At 41.5% G+C, this 27300-nt stretch overlaps 2 protein-coding genes across 2 annotated transcripts; both read right to left on the minus strand.

Annotated features, from left to right (window-relative positions):
• Positions 1 to 127: 127 nt before the first annotated feature.
• Positions 128 to 1491, minus strand: LOC311270718 (uncharacterized protein). The gene is made up of 3 exons (XM_084375830.1): positions 1331 to 1491; positions 595 to 960; positions 128 to 465 (listed from the first exon to the last, which is right to left on the minus strand). Exons 1-3 carry the CDS (start codon positions 1358 to 1360, stop codon positions 388 to 390), a joined length of 474 nt encoding a protein of 157 aa, XP_084231956.1. The 5' UTR covers positions 1361 to 1491; the 3' UTR covers positions 128 to 387.
• A 2924-nt stretch (positions 1492 to 4415) lies between these two features.
• aspscr1 (ASPSCR1 tether for SLC2A4, UBX domain containing) lies at positions 4416 to 26208 on the minus strand. The gene is made up of 17 exons (XM_084366570.1): positions 26105 to 26208; positions 25822 to 25877; positions 25160 to 25274; positions 21932 to 22032; positions 20041 to 20098; positions 19889 to 19962; positions 19214 to 19775; positions 17781 to 17840; positions 16441 to 16580; positions 15527 to 15608; positions 15369 to 15435; positions 14982 to 15044; positions 13339 to 13391; positions 8324 to 8375; positions 8095 to 8164; positions 7379 to 7566; positions 4416 to 4753 (listed from the first exon to the last, which is right to left on the minus strand). The coding sequence occupies exons 1-17, from the start codon at positions 26192 to 26194 to the stop codon at positions 4743 to 4745; spliced, it is 1842 nt and encodes a 613-aa protein (XP_084222696.1). The 5' UTR covers positions 26195 to 26208; the 3' UTR covers positions 4416 to 4742.
• Between the last annotated feature and the right edge of the window lie 1092 nt (positions 26209 to 27300).

The following is a 27300-nucleotide window of genomic DNA, read 5'->3' on the forward strand; positions in this document are numbered from 1 at the left end:
ACAGATAGAGAGAGTTAAGTATTCATTTAAGACCCTCAGGAACAGGATCCATCCTGCTGCTGCTGACCATGAAACTACTTCCAGTCGACAGAAGAAAGCAAAGAAATTAAGGAAATGGAAACAGATGTAACCAGTTTAACTGATGTTTATTAATATTTTAATTATTCTATTATGTTAGAATGGGATGGGATGAGTGGAGGAGAAGGGTGAGGGGTGGAGGGTTTGTGTTAGTGAGTGGGTAAGTGTAGGCTGGGGTTCAGGGGTTAGTTTAGGAGGGTTGAGGGTACAGGGGAGGGGAGGGGAAGACAGGAGTGGGTGAGGTAGGTAGGGGGTAGGAGGCAGGTTGGGGTTTCAGGGGGAAGGATGCTGATGTCTTCCCTGAGTCCATCAGCGAACAGGTTCCTTTTCTTTCTTCTCACTTGTCTTCATCTCCTCCTCCTGGACCGTTATTTTGGAGATGAGCACCTGAAAAAGAGAGAACAGTATTTTTATTACTTTACATGAAAAAGCTGATTCTGAACCAGTCCAATACAAGCTGTTAGAAATCCATCAGGTGATTACTGTGAAGTAAAGTGATGATCTGAGGCAGCGTACCTGCAGCTGGTTGGTGGTGGAGGCGAGGCTCTCCTCCAGAGCATCACACCTGCTCCTCCACTGCTCTGATGTCCAAGCCAGCATGTCCAGGGTCTCCACACGGGAAGTCTTTCTGGCCCTTTGAAGAGCTTCTTCTTTTTCTTTCAGCTCCTCCTGGAGCTGGCTCACCTTCACCTGGCTGTTTTTCAGCTGGCCAATCTGAGTTTTCAAAGATTTATTTTTATCTTTGAGAGACTTAATCTTAGAGATGGCGATGAGCAGGGTGTCTCTGAGTCCCTGCATGACTGAGCGAGGGAACTGCTCAGAGTTCTGCTGTGCAGCCGGCATGTTTGAGCCATAAAAGGCAGCAACAAACTGCTGAACTGGCTGAAAGACAGAAACATACATGTCAGTCATACAGTCTTATGTTGACATTGGATACACAGAGAAACACAACCTTTGTATTTATTCAGAGTAAAATCTACTGTAGTCTAAGGACAGCAGTTCACACAGAGAGCAACATTGTAAATAATTAAAATCAAACATATTCAATGAAAACCAAACCTGTTTCAAACCATAGAGAATTAAAGGTTTTGGGTGTATTTTTTCAGATAATTATCTTATTAACTGGCTTACTGGATACATAAATAGTTAATGATGCATTAACAATATGAAGAAAATAACAGCAAATATTAGGCTGGACTAGAGAGGCACAGTGCTGAAAAAAGTCTGTTCAGGTCTAACAAGAAAATCTTACCAGGTTTCTGTCACTGGATCTTCTGTTCATGTCGTTACAGTGAAGTTGTCACAGTGGCAGCGAAGACAATCGTCGTAATCAAAGTTGGTCCAAAGAGTTCAACTTGAAACGATAGTTTGATTTCAGGCTGTCGAATGCAAATGATGTTTTGAAAAAAACCCCAAAAACACCCACAGACGGTGTTGATCTTTAAACTGTCACAGGGAGTCAACAGAGTTCTGCTCGTCATAGTAACAGGAGACAGTGGAGGTGACAAGATGTTTTATTGTCTGACCACACTGTAAAGTACATAAAACACGTGTAATATAATAACTAGAGAGGTGTTTGTCTCTATCAGAGGTGTAACATGAATGTGCATGTGACATCATCTGATTCTGTTCCCTTGTTTTATGTCTAAACAAACTAAATAATCAAACTCTCTTTATTTTCATGACTGAATAACGGAATAAACAAACTGACCTTAAAGGACAACATCATTTTATACTGTGTTACTTTGTTTATATGTGGCGGACCCTGCCACCTTTCTAGCTTCAAACAGTGTTCTGGGACCTTATTTTCCTCTGAGAACAGCTTGTTTATTCATTTATGGAAAAAATATTGCAGCATTACCTCATTAATATTGTAAATATTTAAATTCTGAGTTTGAATTTCTTCTCCAAAACTACGTAGTGCACCTTTAATACCCCCATGAAATTCTGAGGAGCTGCATCCAAATACTATCGAACCTACCGAATTAAGACTTAATTTACACCACTGATGTTATTATGTGCTATTGAAGAAATAATTGTTATTCTGTTTGCTAGAAAATGCATGTGCCAATCAATGCTCGTCACTATCAAAAGAACACACTTTCTCTCTGATGTTGAGGAGCAGGAGAGATAAAAAAGATCATAAGGATTAATGAGGTTACTTATTTATACAGTATATTAAATTATTTACTCATAAAGCAGGATCATTTGATCAATGTTTATTTAATAACTGAGTCTTGGCACAGATGAGAGTGTGTGCAGTAGGTGTGAGGATGGAGCTGAAGACTGGAGAAGGAATTGCCCTGATTGGAATTTGAAGCTGTTGTTTTAAGGTTAAAAAAAAAAAGTCACATATTGTGGCTTTAACAAAGCCAACTTAACATCGACTGCCTCTAAAACAACACAGAAGTGAGTTTCTTGAAAACCAAGAAATTCTTAGAGGTGACAGCACATGTACAAGCTGCTCCAATGTTTTCAGCAGGTTATTAGATTTTTTTTATTTTATTTTAGATTATTGATTGCTGTTTTTTTTTTAAAAGAATTATTATTCTCTGCTCCATCTCTCTTCTCACCAGGGCAGCTGTGGTCTTGAGGAACTACTCGTCATTGCCGCAGCTGCCACCAGGGGCTGCTGTTGTAGCAAGGCGCTTGTGCTGCAGCCATAAACAGACTGAGGCCCCACAGCTGACACCACAGCTTTCATCACGGCCTTTGATTATCCATCTATGTCTTTATAATAAGCAAATGAGCATCTATGAGTGACTTTTAGAATATTTTGACTTCAAATAAATCATTGAAAAGTAGTTATGAGATAGGAATAATGCATATTTCTCATTTTTTCTATTTACAAGAGTTAAGGGGTGTGAAGCAGTGTGTGAGAAGAAAGTTTCTGCTGTGAGTTAAACTTTCCTCACCGACACACAAACAACACAAACTGCCGCTCTGCTGTTAGTGCCCATCGCTTTATTTGGCATCAAAGACTTCAGGGGCAGTTGGAAGTAATTAATTTGCAAGAGGGAGACAGAGTGTGTGTGTGTGTGTGTGTGAGAGACAAGTGGATGAAATGCACCCCTCCCTCATACTCCCACAACACACACACACGCACACACTACACAGGGTCCTGCTCCCCTCTGTGTTCGGCCTCTTTTTGAAGTTCCTCCTGCAGCTCAAAGAGTGAATGAGGAGGCAGCAGGGGGAGTGAGGGGGCCGAGGAACGTGCTGTACATGTGTCTGTGATGGTGACAACATGTGAAAATACAGCCGCACGCTGCTTGTTTACAATTAGGTGGACTGTCAGGTAATAAGTCAGAGTGTGTGAGAGTCAGAGGCCCAATGAATTTGTTATCATGAGGTCTGTTAGATCACAGCTGTGGTCTCCATGGTTCCAGGGAGGCAGCTGAAAAATGTTGAGCTGCTCTTTAACACCAACTCGCACTCATACACAGAGCTGCAGCTATCTCACCAGCTAGCTTTAGGGTTAGGGTTAGGGTGCCACCGGAGTCCAGCTGCCAGTGCCGACACTGTGGTCATCCAATGCAGACTCCAATCAGCTAATAGCGCCACTTTCTGATGGCAGCTTATTTCTAAATCCAAAGTAGTAAGCGATTTTGGTTCGCCCCGTACTTTTGGAGCCACGTTTTAATTCTGGCCATTTCTTGCAAATTACACCTTTAATATAACTTGATAGCTGCTGTACAGGTATTTAACTACCTGTGTTAAAAGAGTGCAGTATGATGAGCGTTGGTTGGGTTTGGAGCCCAAATCATCGCAGCTGCTGTTACTGCTGTTGTCACTAAGTTACTGTAAGTCTTCCATTTTGTTTCCACTGAAAATTTTACAAATCTACAGCTCAACATTTTTTCACATGGTTCAACTCGATTTTGACAAAATATCGAGTCTTTGCGTGTGACAAATAAATCTGTCATCAAAATTGTTGAGTGCACGTACAAAGCCAGCCCAGGTGAAACAAGTAGGAATCTCAACGCCCTCTAAAGTGGGAGACATCCTGCTGCTGAGGACCGCAGCTTATACACTACAGGCGGTCAAAAGAAATTCTTATTGGTTTCTGCTACCTATAGATAACACTCCTATTGAACCTCTTAAGCCATGAAAATGCTAAAAAAAAACAAACAGTTGAGGATGTTTCAAAGGCTGACACAGTTACAGTACACACACTAATGGGGCCATGGAAACAAAACTGTGGTGAGGTACTCAGTTCTTTATGAACAAGACTATGGAGGACAGGTCCTTAATGTGAATTTGAACTTTTACAACTCAATGACAAAAAGTATAAACTCCATAAGCTTCAACACAAGACAATATGAGACACATTTTTAGTACAACAATCTTTATTCACTCGGCACTACATTTTCACCAGCTGAGTAAACGCAGCCTCTTCAGCACTCTCTCCTCCAACCGGAATGAAACACATCTTGGCAATGAAATATTCACTATTTACTCAAGTCATTTATCTCATTATTGTTGACCGTTTTAAAACCTAGTCAAGTGCAGGCTTCTTCCACGATGGGTTAAGTCTGCTGTGGTCACAAAGTTGAGCCTTTATCAAAGCGCAGCAAAGGTTTAAGTGCTCTACTCGGTCTGAAAGCAGCCTGTCGGACGTCTGTCGTGGTGGCAAGTCCTCACGTCAACGCACAGCAGCAGTGTTATTTCTTACCTGTGCAGGAAACAGGAGACAGCAATTAACAGTTCTGCCAATCACAAAATAATCCAAGTTAATTAACAGTATTGTGACACTTTTTGTCAGATTAAAAGGAATAGTTTGACCTTTTGGTAAATACCTAAAGCATCTTTGCTTTCTTTCTGAAGACCGATCAATACAACTCTCATGTTTATCCACTCAAGATGCTGTCACTGACTGTGCATAGCCAGAAAATAGTCCAGCACATAAACCCATGCAAAGCTACAACTTAGTGCTTTCACACAAAAACAAGCACTATATCATCCAGAGACGGCTGTTTTTCAAAGCACCCTGTGCAACATGTGGCGCGTAATAAGTCCTGTCAACATGCCATCAACCCAATGCTGATTGTCATGCTGCAGAGAGGTGCAGAAAGATTTTATTCAAAAAGATACAGAAATTTATTGGCATGCCAGAAGGCCACCAGACGGCTGAAGACTGGAAGAGTGTCGACTCTAATCTCGATCCCTTCAGGAAGCATCGCAACACTCACATTATCTCCGATAAAACAGGTTAAACTACCAGACGAGTGATGACTGTTGTCCATCACTGTTTTTGAGTGATGGACAAGCAGTCCTGCTTGATCGTGTGTGTGTGTGTGTGTGTGTGTGTGTGTGTGTGTGTGTGTGTGTGTGTGTTTGTTTAAGTGTCCTCTGTGCTGTGGGGTTCCACACATGGAGTCTATAACTCCCGGTTCGGCCCCCCTCCCCTCAGTCTTTTTCTTTTAACTTTCCTCATGAAAGAGAAAGCAGCCGCAACTTTGTTAAAAAGGCGCACATGGACACACACGGAGATCAGCCAGAAATAAAGCGCGCAGAAAAACACAAACAAGACAAAAAGAGAGAGAGAAATGGGAGCATTATTCTAAACAAAAACATCAATACCGTGACCACCAGAGACACCACAATAGAACAACAGAAGAGAGCCGTGCCCGGACTGACCGCAGGGGCTCGTGATGTGTGATGTGGCCCAGCAGCAGCCTCTCTTCCTGGGCCCTGAGTGTCTGTAGTGGTCTCCTGGGCCGGAGGGGGTGACCATCCTGAACTAATTGGTTCATCCTAACATGCATCCCTATCTTCTGAGTCATGAGGAATTATGCTTTCAAAAGGGGCCATTTCCTATTGACTGTGGTTTTGGGGTTTGTGTGCATGTGTGTGTGTGTTTACCATGACTTTTCTGATCTCTGAGGAGGATGACTGTACGGGTAATATAACTTGTTTCTGTGTCAAGTGTGTAACGGAGCCTTCACATCTAACCTGTTTGTTGCGGTTCGTTTGGGCTGCTGTGATAGCTGTCAGTGGACCTCCGGTGCAGACTAAAAAACTGAACCCAAAACCGTGGTTCATTTGTGGTGTGAAAGCAAAGCAGACCAACGATAAGATCTGGTATGTGTTTCAATTGGTTAATAAGGAAATATGAGCATCATCAACTTTCAGGGAAGGGGCCTCAAACTGTTATCTGTAATCTGCATTGGCCTGAGCTGAGTCAATATTTTTTCCTGAAAATAATGTTTAAAGTGGTATTTGCTATATTTGAAGACAAAACAATTACGGATTCACAACATCAAAGTGCTGGTGTTGCATCATGTGTTGTTTGCAGCCTTAATTGTAGCTCAGCTAGCAGGTTTCTTCAATTCTTTTTATAGCGTATGTGTTACAGGAAGTCAGCCCTGTAAGTATTTATGAAGCCCAGCTCGACTTTGAAGACTTTCTGATGGCTTGTGTAACATTGTTTTGCTGCTGTGGAGGAAATAAATTCCTGACAAGCGAAAACATCTTCTGCCTGGAAATGGATTGAGGACCACATCATCTGCCAAACAGCCAAGTATGACCGGTGTCGAATGTCACGATGAGGAGCCCACAAAGAGAAAATCAGTCCCCCTCCAAAAGCCTGACAGAGTTTGAGTGCATCACTGACAGACAAGCTACACATATGTAACATTAAGTTATGCTTTAACGGATGCGTTTCATGTTCACTTTTTCAAAAATTAGCAGGTAGAGTAAGTGAAGCTGGGGGGAAAGAGGTTCATTGCAATGAGGGTTATATTCGGGCAAGTTCATTAGGCCTATAGAATAATGCAAGACCGTTCTGTACCCATTGTAACATACAGGTGAATGAGGGCAGGATCCAACCTCCTGTTAGTGGTTCTAGGCAACAATAAAAACACAAAACAACAACAAACAAACGCAAAGACCGCACTGCACTTTTTTCTAAATTTCAACCGTAGGCTTTAACAAAAGTAGGCAGTGCCCTGTCTGATCATGCCCTCACTTATATTCTCATAATAACTTATTGATGAGATCTTTGTGACACCAGAGAAGATACGTATACACACAAAGTTCAGTTAAATGCTTCATGACCTGCTGCCAGAAATCAGAATTTGATTTCACCACATTGGTCTACGTGGTGCTGATGACACAGGATGACAGAGCTATGGTTTGTTGATAAAAAGTCAGTGTGAACATGAACCGGACCAGAACTAAAAGGCAACAATGGATAATTTTCTTCCTCTGTGTGGACTAGAGGAACCAAACTACACCTGTGAAAGTTAGTGCAAGAGTGCTTTTAGTGTGTGTGCTCTACATCCTGTCCCGTCCTCACCTGGAAGTTTGAGCCACTTGGGCACCTTGCCTGGGTCAGATCTGGTAGGTTTAGCAGCCTGTGTGTGTGCAGACGGGTCTCGCTCGTCATGCGTGGGCCCGCTGGTGTCCGCCTTCAGCTCTGGAGGAGGCGGTGGCTCATCGGAGCCTGTGGAGCTTGGGGGGGTTGCTGGGCCCTGGAGCATGCAGCTGAGGTGGGGTAAGAAAACAAAAAGGACACCAACAAATATGCTTTGGTGAAAAGAGCTTGTTGATTCTATTTTCTTCAGGAATTACTAGTTAAACTATTTAAAGCAGCATCATTTGAATGAGGCCAGGAGTGAGATCAAGATCTAAACCAGAGGAGGAGTGATGACCTTGTTAAAGTAGCAAAAGGACAACAGGTGGGGGTCACTTTTGGGAAATGAGCTCTATCTTTAGAAGGACTGGAAAATGGTTTGTGTGTGTGTGTGTGTGTGTGTGTGTGTGTGTGTGTGTGTGTGTGTGTGTGTGTGTGTGTGTGTGTGTGTGTATGTTTATGTATGTGCGTGTGTGGAGGAAATGAGGGCGCATGGGGGCACCTGCTGTTTAGGCAGAACCTCAAAGGGATTCCAATGATGACAGCTTTGTGACAGGAAAATAGGCTGGTTGCCGCGGGATACAAGTGCATATACACACCCAAATGCACGCAGGGCCAGGCCCACATTTAAACACAAACCCACACACGTGTACACATACCTTGCAATGGACTCATTTGCTTGCATTGCCGAGACGGAGGACTCAAGCAGCTCCCTCTTTATATAAAAATCTGTTGAGAAAACACACACACACACACACACACACACACAAACACACAGGGAGTCACACAATGTAAACTATTGTTTTGTTAAATAACATTCCTCAGTAATCCACCAGTATCTAAATTCAAAATCAGCATATGAAAGAAAAGAAGCGAAAAGACAAAAACCTGTCTTAACGTCGGAGCCGAAGTACACCAGAGCACCAGGAAACAGGTCGGCCTGCAGACAGAGAGAGAGGAGGAGAAGTGAACAGGAGCCATCGGTTTGTTTTTCACACAGGTCAATTTCTGCAAAATTGGAGAAATCTAAACAAAACTGCCTCGAGCTACACGCAAACCAAATGCTGCCACCACATCCAAGCAAAAGTCAGGTTCATTTTTGAAAATGATTCATTGCTCGGGGATCTGAACCAGTAACCGTGGCTCTTTGAAGCAGACCACAAAATGAGCTCCAATCAAATGGTTAGTGAAAACACTTTCACCCCTGCAGCACAGCACTCCTCTCCGGTGAACATCTTAATGGTTATAATGGACCGGTGGCAGGCAGATATTATCAACCGTACAATTATGGCGGTGGAGACGCAGACAGACAGGCAGGCAGGCAAGCAGGGCACATGTCTGTGACTCTAATAGAAAAGTAGACAAACAAAACTAGTTAAAGTAAAACACTGGTTTTACTCATGTGCAGGAGCAACACAGGAGAGCGTGTAAGCAGAATAATGATGTTGTGGTAAAATCACTTTCAGCTGGTGGTCATCATGTGACCAAAAACCACAGACGGAGAGACAAACCTCAACTTTATTCTCAAGACAAACACCATGAGTAATTTCTGCTTTTATCCTCTTTGTTCAGTGAATAGTATCCTCAACTGTATAACTACCCTGAGATGAATATGATCATGTGTGTTTTAAAGCCAACTTAAGCTGACATAGAAGTAGTAGGTAGTTGTTTATCAATGCAAAAAGAAGAGTTAGTTCATCTCAGAAACAAAAACCAGTAAATGTCTACGTGAAGTGATCTTTATTACAGAATGCTCACTTCTACTGTGGATGTTCATACAGAAAAGATGACTTATATTTTTTGACCAAAGAAAGACTAGGGTGTAAAATGCAAAATTAAATGAAATCACTACCGTCACTCTTTAATGCGTTTTACCGTTTTCCTCATGTCTCCTTTTTTATTACAACTTTGAGAGGCGTCTACACATACTTGAATACATTTTTTATCCTCCCCTGATGTGTTTTTAATAATGTTGTCAGGGATTTGTTTGTGTAATTACTTTTTATTATGTCTTGTCTCTGATCTCTATTTATCTAATTATGCAACTTTAGACCTTTTGACCAGTGTCAGAATTAGCTTGGAGTTGGATATGTACAGACTCCGTGTCGTTGAAGATGTCCTGATTAGTTTGCCAGGGTCCTTCCTGTCTGGAATATCAAGTGAATAAACAATTTGATCTTTCCTCAGCTGACAGCATCTTGTCAGACATTATAATTTACTTTAGACTGTGCTGTTGTGTACTATTATAATATTGTTCAAAGTGATTTTAGAGCCAGACTGATTCTCGATTTGAGGGGCCTATACCGATATCATGGATATATTTGCACTATGCTTTCAGCATTTGTAATTGTTCCTGGTGTTAAATGGATTCTCAACAATGGACGCGACATGTACAAGTACAAACTGCCGCAGCGAGCCAGACGTAGAGTAGCAGGAGTCACTTTTCACTTGTAACGTGACCAGAGTAAGGGCAGTTTGCTGACAGGACGATGGTGGAGGATTTGTGGTCAAAGTGAAAACGCAAAAGTGCCTATTTGGCAATAATTTGGATTTAAACCCATGCTAATACGTAACCTGATAATGTTAATGAGGGAAAAGTAATTACCTCACAGAGAAGTTTGTGTGCGGTCTGTCGCCTGCAGCTCTTCATCAAACAGCTCCTTCTTGCTCATTATTCCCACAGACTGAATAAAACTACTCCCAGACATATTTAAAACTGATCTGCTGCCAACAAATGTCGAAAACGACCGTTGTTTTGCTCTGTAGACACATTTTTGATAAACTATAGTGGTGAACGATGCTAATTTCGCTGAACACGTGCATTTCCTGTGTCTAGCCTACTTCAAAATAAAAAGCAATTGGCGTTTCACCAGCTAAATGCTTTTAATGTGAAGCTGAGGCTGTAAGAAATGTCCTGTTCGCATTAGCAGTAAATTAGCACAGCGCAGATAGTGAGCACCTTTTCTGGTGTACCGGGGATTACTGATGTTGTCACAAGTTTATTGGTCGATAGCAAAATTCTGTCACCGTGGCAACCCTAATGGACACACATTTTTTGCAATGATCCCTCAAATGTGGTTATCAAACACATGTGACATATGTAACGAAGGCCAGATATTTTATAATTTAACAATAAACCTTAGTGTCTAAAATGACATCAGTGCACTGAAACGGGAAACTTCAATGGAAATCTGACATGCACCAATACTGATCGGGCTCTAAAAGTAATACTTGTCCTAGTCATAACTGCATTGAAGTTAACAGCCTTTAAACAGACGTCAACCATGAGCTCTTGTAACTTGTTGATGTTCGTATCACATAAACTGACAAAAGATTTCCTAATAATCCCTTTGTGTGCTAGTGCTACAACGGTTGGTCGATCAACAGAACTATTGGTTAATTACTATATATATATATATATATATATATACACACATACACACACATACACACACTATATATACATATATTACTATATTCAAGTTTGATTTCAGTTGCTCAAAACAAGAAGACTGACATCCTTGGACTTTTAATATTACTATTTCGCAGTCTTCGCGCATTACAACATTTAAAACCCATTTTACAAGATTCTGAGTCAGCTTGAAAAAATTATAAAGTCATATTCAAACAACTCACAACACTTACAGTAGCTAAATCACTTCACACTGGCGAGCTGCAGGTAATAAAATCCGCCAGCGTCATCTGTCATTTAAGCTGGCTAGAAATCAGGGGCTGCTTTTGTCTAACTGTCTGAAAACAAGGACACCTCATTCAAAATATGACTATGAATGGGATGAAGGGGAGTTAATCGACACACTACTATGTAATGAAAGTGACCCGTTGGCAGCACTACTAGTGCCGTCGCCGAAACATTTTCCATGTACCGTTTCAAATCAGCACTGTAAAAAGAGATGCCTCTGGGATTAGGTTGGTTTATCTTCTGCTACAACCCGGTTTACACACACTGTCCTCTCTCTCTCTCTCTCTCGCTCTCTACCCCCCTCGCCCTCACTAGCTGTTGGCTAAATTGGGACACACTGGCCTAATTGCTATTATCGCAGCCCTGTGAGCAGGAAACAAAGTGTTACAGTGAAACAACGGGCATTCCTGCTATCCCGCTCCCTCTGGCAGCGGCACTTCCATTCGGGATGAGACAGCGCGACTGGACAAGACCTATGTGTGTATGAGTCTGTGTGTCTGTGTGCGTGTGAGAAACAGTGTAAAAAAATATATAAGAGAGAGGAATGGAGTGAGGGAGAGAGAGGGGCAGAACGGATCCTGATGGAAGACAGAGGGAGAGACGGATGAGGGAGGGGACGCCTGGTATCAAAGGGCTTCTGGGTTGGGAAACATTCCTTTCCTGACATGACACAAAGTGATTAAAGTGTGTGTCTGTATGTGTATGTGTATGTGTGTGAGTGAGTGTGTGTGTGTGTGTGTGTGTGTGTGTGTGTGTGTGTGAGTGAGTGAGTGAGTGAGTGAGTGAGTGAGAGGGACAGAGTACATATGTGTGTGCAATCATGTCTATGTGACATGACAAAAAAAAAAAGATTAAAGATTCCTTGTGTCTGTGTGTCAAAGATTGATGTATAGACAGGGAAACAGCGCCAGACAGTGTGTGTGTGTGTATATGTGTGAGAAAGAGAGAGAGAGAGAGAGAGAGAGAGAGAGAGAGAGAGAGAGAGAGAGAGAGAGAGAGAGAGACGTGACACCAAGGGGATTAAAGATTTTGTTATTGTGCATTTTAACGCTTTTAAGTCCCTAATGGATAGAGACATGGGGGTGAGGGGGAGGAGGGTGAGGCACAAGAGAGGGTCGGAGAGAGGGACAGTAGTGGTGATGGTGGTGGTGGTGGATGAGGGTGTGTGTGTGTGGGGGGGGGTGAATTGAGAGGAATAGAGAGAGAGAAAGCTGGAGTTGGGGTACAGGAGAGGGACGTGTAGTGATAAACAGGCAGGGACAGAGTTCACGAAGGGACAAAAAGATGAAAAACAAAGAGACGGGCGACTTGCATCAGAACATCACATTTGATTCAGAGAGATCATGGCACCTACAGGGAGCGTACACACACACGCACACACACATTTGCTTTTGAGGACTGTTATCTTTCGTAGCAGCCCCTCTGAGGACCTGAATCTTGTTCACCATCACAAGAGGATCGCTTTAATCTACTTCTTCTTCCACCCCCTTCATTCCTCCGCTTCTTCTTTGGTCTACTCAAGCTCCAGTCAACATGTCAGAAACAAAGACAGGAGGATGATGAAAATGTTCTACCTATTCTAAAAATAAAAGAGCAACGAGAGTCAGAGAGGGCGTCTGGGTACAGGCTGATCAAACAGAGGACAACTTCTTGTTTTTCATTTGTGTCCCTTCACTCTCAACTGTTTCATTATTCCAATAGCTCTGAACTCTGAAGGCAACAAAGCATCAAGGCTGCCCATTGCTCTGTGTGTGTGTGTGTGTGTGTGTGTGTGTGTGTGTGTGTGTGTGTGTCAAGATCAAAGCGAGGCCTGTATTAACCCCATGTGCCAGTCTGGGAAAAATCAAGCCCAGCTGGGGTCAAGGACAGTGGAGAGAGGGGGGAACAAGTGTGAGAGTGTGGAGGAGCGAGAGAAGAGGGGGAGAACGGGAATGTGGTGGGGCTTTGAAGAGGAGAGAGAGACCAGCCGATACATTTTACAGTCTGTGTGTGTGTGTGTGTGTGTGTGTGTGTGTGTGTGTGTGTGTGTGTGTGTGTGTGTGTGTGTGTGTTGAGGTAGCTTCAAAGATGGAAAGCCAGAGTTTTGTAGTTGTTGTTTTCTGCAGTTTGACTGTGATGTGGCTGCTTGAGTCAAAATTGTTCTGTTTACTCTTGTGGTTTAAAAAAGTGTTACTGGAAGACTTAAATGGCGGCAGTATCTTACCTGAAACAGTGTAGCTGAAGGGTCGTCCAGGATGGTTTTTGGGGGGGTGATGACTAAAATACATTTGAAGCGAGAGCAACATGAGTAGAAATTAGAAATGCATACTCCTTGCTAAAAGCTATACTGACCGTACAAGTTAAACTGAACAAAGTTCATTTAAAAAATGGATGAAGACCAATGTTTGCAGACATGCCCTTTCTTAAACTTCAAGCTTTTATAATATTATATAATCAGTTTTCACCTGAAACTAAATATGGCTCTGTCACAATGTTTTGCCCACATCAACAGATACTGTACATCAGTGATGGAATGCAACAAAGTACATTTACTCAAGGAGCATCTCCATTTTCAGCTTCCTCCACATTTTGGTAGGCAAATATTGGACTTTTTACAACAAATTTACTTTATAACTTATGTTGCTAGTTACTTTGCAGATTAGATGATGCAACAGAGCCAAAGTAGCACATTTTAAAATCAATTTATCAGTAATCAGATTATTATTATTATTTTTTAAATGAATGATCAGAAATATGCTGAATATCAGCTTTGATAATCCGTCAACCCCGACTATACAGTGTTGAAATAGGACCTACATGTAAATGTAAGCATAACTTACAGTTTTCCTTGTACTTTTGATCCTAAAATACATATATTGCCAGAAAATGAATTTTGGTACTTAAGTATATATACTCACTTTCACTCAAATACTATTCATATGGGTGACTTTCACTTAAACCAAAGTAATATTTTAGCACGATATCTTTATTTTTACTCAAATATGACTTTTGAGTCATATGACTATAACACTGCTGCACATGCAGCATCTGAACACTTGTATCTTTGGACAGGGCCTAGACATGATTTACTTTTGTGTATGAAAACGGTATCTCTTTAGAAAAAGAACACAGACAACCACATCCGCTTCCTAACTGGGTCTTATGTTATGTTATGATGTTGTGGAGTATTTGAGTTTGTGGATGTTATTTAGAAAGACATAAACTGACCGTGAAATACAATGATGGAAAATACAAACGACAATGTTTTAATAGAAAAGCATTATCCAGGAGGATTCTGCGACCTTGTGTCCTGGACTAGGCCCTAGATAGACCTGTGTGACCTGCATGCTACTCTGACCTCTATTACAATTTGATTAGGCATTTGGCATCATACTGCCTCAAATTCACACGGCATTGGACAAATAAACAGTGAGAAAAGCTGAAAAATAATGTGCCGACAGATGAATGTAGTGGTACTATGTTAATTATAAGTAACAACCAATGTCAGTACAGAAATGCCAAACTAGGTTTGCGGTCATTTAGAAACAGTGTCTCCATTACATAGTTTGTCAACCAGGCACCAACTATAAAATGTCTCGTTCAGAAAATATGTAAGGACCCTGGTTAGAAGTGTTTCTTAATGTTGGGAATAATAATAAGCATCAGCTTTAAAAACCCAGTACTGGTTATAATGACAGCTGACAGAAATGTTTTAAAAAGGCTGGAATCATTATTTTCTGGCCAGGTGTGAAAGCACAGAAATATGGTTTCATATACACATCAATCCTTCACAAAGGAGCTGCAGGGCTCTATTTCTGTGGTTGATGAGGTTATGATTAATTAGTGGGAAGATTAAATGACACTTACACAGGTAGAAACTGAGCTGAGGATCCTCCAAGTGACTCCTCACAAAATGCCTCACAGCAGCAACTGGACACAAAACAAATACAGAACACCTCCAGTCAGTCACTGTGTGAGTATCATTCATTTTTCAGATGGAATTTCCCTCAGATGTGTTGTTCAGCTGGTTGTCGTGTTGAGGTGGATCTAATCCCTGGAATTACAGACCTGTCTCATTCTTGCCGTCTCTCTGTCACTCTGGTGTGGCTACAGTCATAAATGTGGTGAGGGAGCCGCAAGGAGCTTTAACATTGCAGCCATACCTGTGGCTAGCCATCTGAAATGAACACTCTCCACACTGCACATGCACGCAAACACTCACTCACTCACACACACACAGACAGACAGACACACCTGTCTCCAGAGGCCTGAAGAAGCCCTGTAGAACATGTCTGTCAGGAAACTGGACCCTCAGGACCACCTGGAAAAAAACAGTGGCAGCAGGTTATTCATAGTCTGCATATTTCATATTTCATACAACCATTTAAAAACAGGATTGTGATTTTGCTCACTTTGGGATATCTCTGTATCTTCTCCTTCATCTGTGCCTCTCTTAGAGATTTAGTCATCAGCGGGGCCTCCTCCAATAACTTCCTGAAAGGAACGAGTGAGAAAGAGACAAGACGCGGTTATAATGAAACGAGCTGTGAAATAAAAAGCAGACCGCAGGAGTCAGCAAGGGGAAAGATGAGCACAAAATGTTTTGTCCTCTACCCCAACTCGTGTGTGGCCGTGCATGTGTGTGTGTGTGCGTCGGAGGCACGAGACGAATTGCTGTGGTCTGCTTAATTCCACCCTCTGTAATTGCAGTCATTGACACAGTAGTAGCGCAGCCATGAGGCAGCCGGCTAAGTCAATGTAGACGGAGATTAAAGGACGTACGCGGTGTGGTCTCAACCTGACAGTGTTTGGTCGATGGCTCGAAGATAAACGTCTGCACAGAAAGGGCTCACTAATTGTTCCCTGGATGCCATATTTAGAAGCTTTTGTAGTGTCTTATAAATGAGAACATGTTTACAAACACACACAGTGTCTCAGCAGCTGTGGTCTGCTGCGGCCACATCCAGAGAGTGCAGAGTAAACTCCTCTGCATCTGTTTTGAAGAAGCGCTCATAAATAAATAAAAACTTCAAACTCATAATAAATAAAAAAGAAGAAGAACTTCAAAACGCACGCAGTGATGCCCGCCATTCTCCCTTCCTATGGCCTCTCATCACTGCTATGGTATTCTGCAATTAAGGGTTATACATCGACACAACACCGCAGGACCAAATGCCAAACTGACTAATTATCTGTTACAAACAGTGCAGGAACACATCTGATCCAGACGTGTTTCTGCAGCAACAAGGTATTTATACCAAATATCACACACGCAGTCCTCTGACCCGAAGTCACTCAACTGCTTCCATTCACTTCCTTCTCCCACCTCTCGCTCTTCAGCTGGGCGAAACGCTTGCGCACATCGTCCACCGTCACTTCAAAGAACTGGTCGGGCAGATTCTCGTGGTCCTCAGAGTGATGGGACATCGCGTCCAGGTGGTAGATGAGAGGCTCCCTCTCTATTGGCTGCAGAAACAGTAAGTGTAAGGATGGAGATATAAAAATGTCCACATTGATGTTTTCATCTAAAGCAGAGGTTTTCAAACTGTGAGGCACATGTCTGCAGAGGGAGAGACGTGAGACAAAGATACTGAGTGAGCTGAAAGGGACAGGTGCATGACAGTGTGCTTACAACAATGGGGAGTCATTTACTGTATTGTAGTTTGGCCCATTGATTTGACTGGAGCTGGAGTTGCAGTGGCAGTGACACAGCTCTTGGAGGCAATTAGGACACTTTAAGACCTTAAAGGATAAGTTTACCCAAAAATGAAAAGTTATTATCTGGTAATCACCTTCATGCCAATGGAAGGTCAGGTGAAGTTTTGCAGTCTGCAAAACATTTCTGGAGCTCATTACGCCGTGTCCAGCATAATGAAGTCTCCTGAAGCCCCGAGATCCCAAACTGATTTGAAAAAACGTTATTTACACCCTTGATGCACAGTCAAGCTCGTACACACACTTCAGATAGGATGCTCGCTAACACTTTAAGCTTAAAATCTTCAGTTAGGGTTTTGGCGTAACAAAGCAGATTCTGGTAGAGGATTTTCAGTTGTTTAGGAGAATGCTGCAATGCTGCTTTGCTGTGAAGCTCCAGCAATGTTATGTGGACTACAAAACTTCACCAGAATTTCCGTCGGCATGGGGGTGAGTAGATAATGACTGAATTTTCGCCACATTGAACAAGCGCCACATTGTTGTTATCTCCCTAAACTCCTTGTACTCTCCTTATAACTCCCGAAATTACCAGAGAATCATGACGTTTCTCAGCCTTTTTTAGTATCAAAGTGATCCAGTGATAGTTGTCTGTATAGATATGGTTACATTGCTAATAGCTAAAATGGTGCAAACTTGCAAGAATGTAAACAAATGCAGATTAAAAAAAATAAGCTGTAGGAGTCCGTGGAACCATAATTGACACTGTGGTTCAAAAAAGGTAGGCTGGGGATGGGGAGAGGGTACATTTTTCTCCAGTCAGGGGCCACCAATGCCACACTTTGAAAAAACATCATGATTATACCTGTATTTACAGACCTGAGAGGGAATGTAACCATAAATTGATGAGTTACAGAATAATATTAAGTTCAAGGCTCATTCAAGGAAAGCTCATAAACTGAAACCAACAGGCAACAGGTTAAACGTTCAGAAACTGGAAACAAAAAGGTTTACCTCCAAGAACTCCTCCCCCTGCTCCATGTCCTCGTCTGGCTGGTTGGCAGTGGTTTGACGCTGTGAAAGGAATAGAAAAAGCTCTCCAATAAAGTTTTGCTAAATTACTTGAGAACAAATATGTTTGTTATGGTTATTGTTTCTATAGTCAAGAGTGAATTTTAGTCTCTAGCAAAATGTTGTGTAATCTAGTTTGCTTGCAAACACAAAAAGCTGCCAAAAGGTGAAACAAAAATAACTTGAAGCAACATTAGGTTAACCTTAAAGGATAAGTACCGTTTTTTACAACCTGGACCTTATTTCTGGCAAAACATATGGTCATTTACTCACCCAGATAACTTTGGTGTCATTCGGCGTCGTTCGGACGAAATTAGATCCAGTGTAGCGGCAATATATCCATATAATGGGAGAGACGGGGCAGCGACACACAGCCTCTATATAACGCATTATCTGCCACGAAACTAGTTAATTTCATCAATATTTTGTTATGAAATGCTAGCGCTATTCCCCTCTGAGTCCGGGCTCGTCCGTTATCAACATCCGGGGTCAAACTAGCAGTAGCAGCTACAGGTAAACAAGCCGCGCTGTCGCGGGTGCGCGCGCAGCTCAGAGACGACATCTTCCAGGTCAGAGGTAGTAGATCAGCCTACAGACCCCGGATGTTGACGATAGACGAGCCCGGACTCAGAGGCTAATAGCGCTAGCATTTCATAACAAAATATTGATGAAATGAACTAGTTTCGTGGCAGATAATGCGTTATATAGAGGCTGTGTGTCGCTGCCCCGTCTCTCCCATTATATGGATATATCGCCGCTACACTGGATCTAATTTCGTCCGAACGACGCCGAATGACACCAAAGTTATCTGGGTGAGTAAATGACCATATGTTTTGCCAGAAATAAGGTCCAGGTTGTAAAAAACGGTACTTATCCTTTAAGAGGAGTATTATGTATTTGAAGTATTGACAATGCAATCCACTTTTTTCAGATCTATATCTTCTCTGCCCAAGCTGAAAAATATATTGAAATCATACTTTGACCAATAAAGGCCATGGCGAAGTTTAGTAGTCTGAAGTTAAAAGTTACTCTTGATCTTATACACAACAGTTGGAGAATAAATCTCTGTACAATGTCAGTTTATTAGCAGTTCTGCAGCTTTAAAGCATATCTCATGAAGATCATCACTTTTTAAGCCAACTTGAACAAGAAGTCCTTAAAAGTGCTAAAAAATTAAAATATAAACATCTATAATTTCATGACAACTCGCCAAACCATGACTGCTGGATGAATCATTGTTCTCTAAAAATTGATTATCTCAAAATGCAAAGTGAAGTTTGCAAAATTATTTCTGTTGGATAGGAGAAGTTTTAATAATCCTAGAATGAGATATAAGGACTTTCTTCATTTGCACCTCTTGTCATGGTATAGCTTACCTTGGTGCTGGAACTGTGGCTGGATTTGGCTTTCTTAGCTTTGGGTGATTCTACTGCAGCAGTCAGCGCAGCCAGAGATGAGGATGATGAGGATGAAGATACTGAGCGACCCGCTGCACCTCCCCCAGGACCCCCAAGGCGCTGACCGCCTCCAGAGAAGGGAATGAAGGGAGCGGCAGAGTAGGAGGAGGCAGATTGGTGAGAGTTCAGTCCTGATGGCCCTGCTTTCTCACCATCCTCCTCTGACATTCCTTTCTCCACGGGAGGAACCTTTGGCCGAACTGCATCATGGGAGTTTGGAACCTCTTCCTGTTTAACAGGAAGTGTGCTTGTGGCAGACGTTGGAGGTGGCGCAGGGTGGGTTGGCATTGGCCTATCGAGGTTTGAATTTTTAATTGGCACCTCTGTTGTTGACGTCTCCGGAAATGACGGAACAGGATTGGGCTGAGATGGCGGGCTAGGCTTGGTTTCCTTGGCAACAGGTGTGGTTGGTATAGCAGGTGTTTCAGTGGCTTTGCCGCCATGTTCCTCTTCTTGTGCTTTGTTGTTTTTGAGTAAAAACCTTAAACAGAATAACAAGAAACAGCTTTATCATAAAGCATAAACTCTCAATTTAACATTGTTTATGCTGTTTGCTGTTTCCACATAAAATCAGCTCGAACACAAGCAGCCTACCTGACGATGGCACTTCCTCCTGTAAGACCCAGAGACTTCAGAGTGGCCTTCTTGAGTGCTTCTTCCCCACTCACCTACACACACACAGCTTTGTTACAATAAAACTCACTTTCAGCTCTTAAGAAAGGGAGAGTAAAAGGAATGTTGCATACCTCGTCTCTCATATAAACACACACAGGGGTGGATCCTGACTCAGACAGCTCCGACTCACTGGAATCAGGTGGTGCCGACAGGAAAAACAGACATTAAAATTATGGATGAATTATTTTTATTGGCTTTAACAGTGACAAAACCAAACACAGAAGTGACTTTCCCTTGTTCAAGAAAATCAGCTCCGTGATTTTACAACCAAACCTCATGCGATGCAGTGGCACGCTGTCTGCATGTGTAAACCATGTGCGCACAATCCCGTGTTGAGAATAATTGAACCATAAATGTTTTACTATTGTTCTCCTCAATTCTAGAGAAATCAAAGCTTTCCCCCTCTGCTTCACAACATTCCCAGAACTTTTACGCTGGTGTGGGGCAAATATTCATTTCATGGAAGCGTAACTTCCCTAGAAAAGGATCAGGATATGGAGTGATGTCATTTAATAGAGATGAGATGAGGGCTGGACGGATGCACGAGCACCTGGGACCGCACAGCTGGAACTACTGAGTAACAGCTGCATGTGTGTGTGCGTGTATGTGTTTAAATGAGTGGTGGTGATGTGTGGGAAAGCTTGAACTGCAGTAGAGGAGTGAAGAGAAGAAGGGATGTTATTTAACACAGTGTTTGATCATTCCTGCACAATAGTAATCATCACTTTCTGGCCTGCTGGAGTGTACAGGCAAACATACACACAAACACGTCATCCATACTTGTGAGGACCATCTCTCTGCTCTACTGGGGATGTGCAGACATTGATAAAGTTGCAAAGGAGACATATACATTTCTCCTTAGACAATGTCAGGTGACTCACAGGAGCACTTCTAAGGCTTAGATAAAAACATGACACGAAAATATATTCTACTTTCCCAAGCTGCATTTAGGTCAGAGACATCCAATCACCGAGACATTTTGTGCTTTAACTTATTGTTCCAGTGTAATGGCATGATAACGGCACCATCAACGTGAATGAAGGTCGAATTGTGGCACAAAGGAAGCGCATCTGCCGTCACATTACTGTCTTTCCCAGTCACTCTCCCCAGGTAACGGTGGAACAACTGGAATAACTGTGGAAACTCTACACTGCAAAAGAAAAGGAACCCAACTGAGGCAAAGAAGGTGAAGAGGGAGAGTGACAGAAATTGAGGTGAAACAAGAGTGAACAGAGGGCATTCACTAGATGGACAGTGCTGGTGTTGCTTCAAAGTCTGTTCCCTAGCTGATACGTTTCCCCTTACCACCGGGACATGAGAAGGTTCAAAATCGACATTCTTTTTACTAGATCAGTAAGTAACAAAACCGCCCTACTTATTAATACAACTGAGTGTTTCACTGTCTTTCCTCAGCACTGGGATTAGGGTTTCTGCAAGCGATAGTCATGTTGATAACGCAGTCTGTGAGACAGCAGTAGTAACAGTAATAACAAAGAAGAATGCCTATTTCCACTTTAAATAAATGTACTTTTGAATTCTGGTTCAACTTTGGATGAATCCATAAAATACGGCTCTGTTTTTTTATTTTTTGCGAACTGCTAGGCCAAAGTGTTTTGAATTCAACGCTGTAATTGACACCTCTGACTGGCTTTTTTCAACATAGCAATGGCAACCACATCTCGTAGGTTTTGCAGTATTTAGAGCAGTCCACCATGCTGTACTGATGGATAAAGCATCTTTTCTCAGAAAAGACCAGCAGGTCCTCCCACTCAGTATAAAACCCCACCTTAATTCTAACCTTAACCCTAAAACAAAGCCTAACCCTCGGACAGTCCTGTGAAAAACCAGAAAAGAACTCTCTTAAAATGTCCTCCATTTGTTTTGTTTGGTCCTCACAATGACAGATACAGTACAAAAGCACACCCACACACTTTGCACATGTGTACATGCACATACACGCACCTGATCTGGGGGAAATTTGTGATCAGGTCCCAAAGACTCTGTCCACTCGAGAAGGAACCCTGGAGCCGAGAGCCATCCTCCATCTGTAGCGCAATCCGCACCTGAAGGACAGGAAACCACAGTTACACACACATCTGTAGTTTAAGCATATGTTTAAGACCACACACACACTAAACACAGTAACCAGTGTGAAGAAACAATAAAGGGTCTAACAGTCCATCCAAAACTCATGAGCCGTTTGTCTAACCTCATCGTATATACAGTGTGCATGTGATATAGGTAATTATGAGATGAGTTGCTACGTGTTTTTTTCTGGCAGTATTACATATTTCCTTTACAGCTTGTGACAAAGATGTGACAGATGTGACCCATGGAAAGACCCTTACTGGTTTTGATCCAAAATTAGATTGTACATGTCTTAGAAACCAGAGGGAAAAAAAGACCTTATTCTAAATTTTGCTTTTTTCTTATGAAGTACTCAAAGGATTTACATTGAGACCTTATTATATCACAAGCATCAACACAAAAGAAACAGTTTAAACATACTACAAGGAACTTTTAAGTGGTTATGAACCAGTCTCCATTTATTACAGAAACAAAACGCTATACTTTGTTTCATCCTCATCATCTTTCGTCCAAAGTGGCCGCTAGAATCAACAAAAAATTGACAGTAGCTTGAAACAATTTGTATGTTATATTTCACAATTTTAATTGCCTTTCAACACTATAGGATACAAAGCTTAAAAAATAGGTGAATGCAAAATGTATCTTTACCTCGACCCTTCACATTGTAGGAATATCTGACAAAGGTTACCTTAAATGCAGAGGGGAAACTACTAAAGTCTCCCTAGGTGGCCATTTGTAAGTTCTTGGCTCAACAGTCTTGAGCCATTTTGCAGGAAGAAAATTCTTTGATAATCGAACTTGATTAAGCTGCACATGTGTGCCTAGCTCAGTCTGAAATGAGTAACAGCAGGCATCAGGGCGAGTCTCTGTTGTTCTTTCTCCCTCTGACTCATTCAATGACTTGTTTATGTTTACTGAACAACCATGTTGTCCAGCACAGAAAGCACGCTGCCCGTCGGCACACCGGGAGAGATGAAAAGAGCACCTTGGCTGTCAACTGCCAAACACGAAACACTCTCACACACCAGTCTGGCTGAGGCAAATGTTGGGAGAGCCTGAGTGTGTATATGTGTGTGTGTGTGTGTGTGGTACAAGAGTGAGTGTGTGTGTGTGTGTGTGTGTGTGTGTGTGTGTGTGTGTGTGTGTGTGTGTGTGTGTGTGTGTGTGTGTGTGTGTGTGTGGTACAAAAGTGAGTGTGTGTGTGAGTTAATAAATCTGTGAGGTATCAACAGTCAACCATCCATCAAATGAACAAGTACAACAGATCAAACCCAGCCGTGATTTTACTGCTTAGATTATGATGCCATGATGTCATAGGAAACTACAGCTCAGCTACAACAAAGTGTGTTTTTGGATACAGATCAGATTGGAGTGAAAGCAGGAACACAGGCGGAGAATTTATAAATGACCAGGTACTGACAATAAAAAAACCACAAATACAGCTGACAGAAATACCAAAATAACAGTGATAATGAAATATAAGGCTACGTATCATCTGGGAGGTTTTTTGGGTTTTTTTTTTTACATATTATGGGTGGGACAAACCTTAATATGGTTTCATGTAATACAATACTGACTGTGTTGAATTATTGAAGCAGAGGAATTTTCTTTCTTTCCTGCAGATATTTGAACTGTTTTGTCTTTTGCCGATTTGGAGTTGTCTGAAAAACACTCCAGGCCCAGATTCCTGCACTATGTTACACAGGGATTCATCTCACCTGTGCACGCTTAACTTTGAGGAGATAAAAGCTCTACATAATCCTGTGAGGCACATCTTAGATTACCTTGTGAGTTTCATTGGGCTGGCCCGAATGCTTCAGAGTTTCCAAACCTAAATATCCAAATCAGTGTTTTATTTTTGTTTTTTGAAGAGGAAGGGGACGTTACATTGGCGGCACCGAAAAAGAGAAATAAAGCTCCTCTCTGGCGTTAAATTAGCAGTTTAATTAGTGGTCAAAGCTTCGAATACTTGAGGGTAATGCTCAGTGAAGTTTAGATGCCCAAAATATGGTACTCAGGACAAGCCCAGTGTTTCGGGGAACTTCCTGTATTGTGATGGCGAGCCCTAATCATTAGACTGTGATATACAGAGGTGTGACAAATTAAAAGAAAAAACCTGAATAAAAGGAGAAATCAAATCAATGCAGTTGATTCCATATGGGGCTCGAAGGCTAACTGACTGACTTGATGAAAATGATGTGACTCGTATGCTTCAGCGGCACCAGATTAAGACCCAACTGAGCACCTATAGGAGATCTTAGCTGACATGTTAGACAGAGCTCTCCACCACAATCCTCATTACATTAAATGAAGGAATTTCCTTTGGAAGAAGTGTTCAGTCCTTCAAATAGAGTTCAGCTCTTTGTTCAGCAGTGAAGCTTTTCTGGTGGTTGTTGTTGAAATAACTCCATACTGAAACACTTGCTGCAAAGCCACATCACTGCTAACTAATACAATGTTTTGGACTGAATTGGCTGTTTTTGACTTATTTGACTCAATATTGTTATTTCTCCAGAGAGTTTACATCACCCACCAATCGAAACAGTGCAACAAAAAAAACAGCATAAAAATGAATAACAAATGATCGGAGATGTTGTGATATTTGGGTCAGTCAGCTGTGCCTACACACCAAACTATCCAAACTACCAAGTGCTTCCATGTGGATTTGGATATTTATCGAGTAGAAATTATCAACCAGTCAATGTAATGTTCTATGAAAGCCATACAAAACAATTTACTGTCCATGTTTGATGAACAGAAAATCTTCAATAAAATTCAATGCATTACATTTTTTGTTCATCATTTTGAAAATACAAACATATGAAGTTTACATTCAGCATATTTAAAAGCTATATTTTAGTGACAAGCTTTCATTTCTCTTTTTTACACAATCACACCTGAGAATTAACCCGCGACACTAGTGCTACCAGTGATACCGACTAGCAGATGATGACCATATGTACCCTTATGTATGGTGCTTCACACATACACTGGTACCCTGACTCTTACTATGTGCCTCTAAAATGTAACCTCTCTCTCTCTCTCTCTCTCCCTCTCTCTCTGACACACACACACACACACACACATGTTGTTTAAACTGACCTGGCTGTCGGCTGCAGCCTGTTTCCTCGTACTCGTCACCATTTCCAGCTTGGCATTGTTGGGCAGGTTGGCAAACCTCCATGGCAGCGTGAGGTCAACAGTAGTCCTCTGAAACCTGTCAAGAGTTGATGACAGATGCATGATGGGACAATTGCATCCTTTCTATACAATACTAAAAACTAAAGCTAAATATCTCTCCTGTAGAGCTGCTGAGCCACTAAAACAAAAGGTAGCACACATCACATTTATGTAATTCATTTGTTAGTGAAGGCAGTGTAATGGATCAAATCCTGGGTTTTATCTCAACTGTGAAGCTTTTTTTCTTTTTTGGAGATGGTCCAAACATTATGAAACGTAATGTGAAGCCAAGATTATATTTGTTTGTCTTACCAATTGGTAAAAATCAGTGCTTGGATTCAACCCCCTCGGTGAAACACCTCACCTAATAGATGGGACAAACCTCGGCTGCTTTGTCCTACTGTTTTAGTATCAGTAGCTATGTCATGTGTTCATTACTATTAACTTCTCAGACTGTGATTATCACACACAACACACTGAACCTGATTAGATTAGGTCTAGGTTCCGGCCAGGAATTAAAAGCTAACATTGATTTAGCTCAACTGTCAGTACAGTGACAGCTACATCAGCCAACTCGTACTCACTTCAAACCGTGATCGTCCGGGTTAAATCCGTGCTTTTTGCAGACATCCTCCAGCACCTAAAGATGACAAATACAAGACGAACCTCACAGGTCAAGAGCTGCCACCTAATAAGCAAAATCATGTAATTTTATCCGCACGAAAACTGATCTGTCACTGGCTAACTGCTGTTAGCCAGACAAGCTAACTCAGAGGAGCACAGTTTGCTGGTTTAGGAACAAAGAAACGCGCAGGAAACAAACAGTCCGTACCAGAAAGCATGAAATGATCTTAAAACACGAGTTACCTGTAATAACGGTGTGTTTGGAGACACTTTAACTGTTTGTCTTCTCCCATTTGGAGTGAGAACCGTCACAGCTGTACCACAGGCTGCCATTGTGTGTCGTGACGTCGCGGTGTTTATTTGAATAAACTTTATTGACTCTTTACAAGCAGGTTTTAAAGGGACCCAAGTTAGGAGAAAATGATTTTGCTGTGGTGCGCACAGAACTGAAATGACCATTTAAACAATTAACAGCAGCGTGTCTCACTGTCGATGTCATCTTGAACAATCCAAATAGCTTTTTTAATATAAAATGTGCCGCTGAAAAAAAACAATCCACGTGACATATTCTGCAACATAAAACTTTTTTTTTCCACTTCTTGTGTCAATATCTAGTTTTTAATATACTACAAACACAAATACATTGAGACAGTTGACATATTAAAGAGTAATCTTGAATAAATTGAGATGTGGACCCGAGTTATATGACTTGAAGTCGACACGAGTCACATTTTTGATGACAATGGCATAACAGAAAAAAACATGCTTGAGACTCTACTTGGTTGTGAAAGACTTGTGGCTTGACTTGACTTGAGACATGATGACTCAAATGAATTGTCTGTGTCTAATTTTTTATGTTTTTGTTTAGCTGGGTTTTTTTAAGTCTAGTTTTCAGTATTTCTTTGAGACAAAATTAAAGGCGCTCTACGTAACAGTTCATAACAATTTACAAGTATTGATAACTCTTTTCACAAGTTCCACTTCCTTTAAGAAACTAAGCTTTTATAATGTTATTTTTTTCTGTTCGATTACGCTTATATCACTAAATATCGATAATTAAAATAGAGTTTAACTTCATTGTTATACTTTTTGTATAGGTTTTATCAATTACCCATAATATCATTATTAGACATTATAAATACCTTGTCCTCTCTCTTTATGAAAACCAGATAGTGCTGTATCTTGACTTGACTAGTCCCTATAAATGACTTGAACCAAATGTCTTGAAACACATCTGTGAATTAGTGAGAAGAGAAACATAATCTGATGCCTTCATACAGTATATGTATGCTGATTAATACAATAAATCTTTTGTTTCACATTTTGACATGTCAAATTAGAAAAGGCACAGGCTGAATAATCAAATGATTGCATGTAGGGCTCTGTTTATGTTCATACTTGTTTGCCTACCGGGACATTTAGAATTGAGCCATTGTTAA

This window comes from Pagrus pagrus (genome assembly GCF_965226575.1).
Source record: "Pagrus pagrus genome assembly, chromosome: 2".
NCBI classification, from domain to species: domain Eukaryota; kingdom Metazoa; phylum Chordata; class Actinopteri; order Spariformes; family Sparidae; genus Pagrus; species Pagrus pagrus.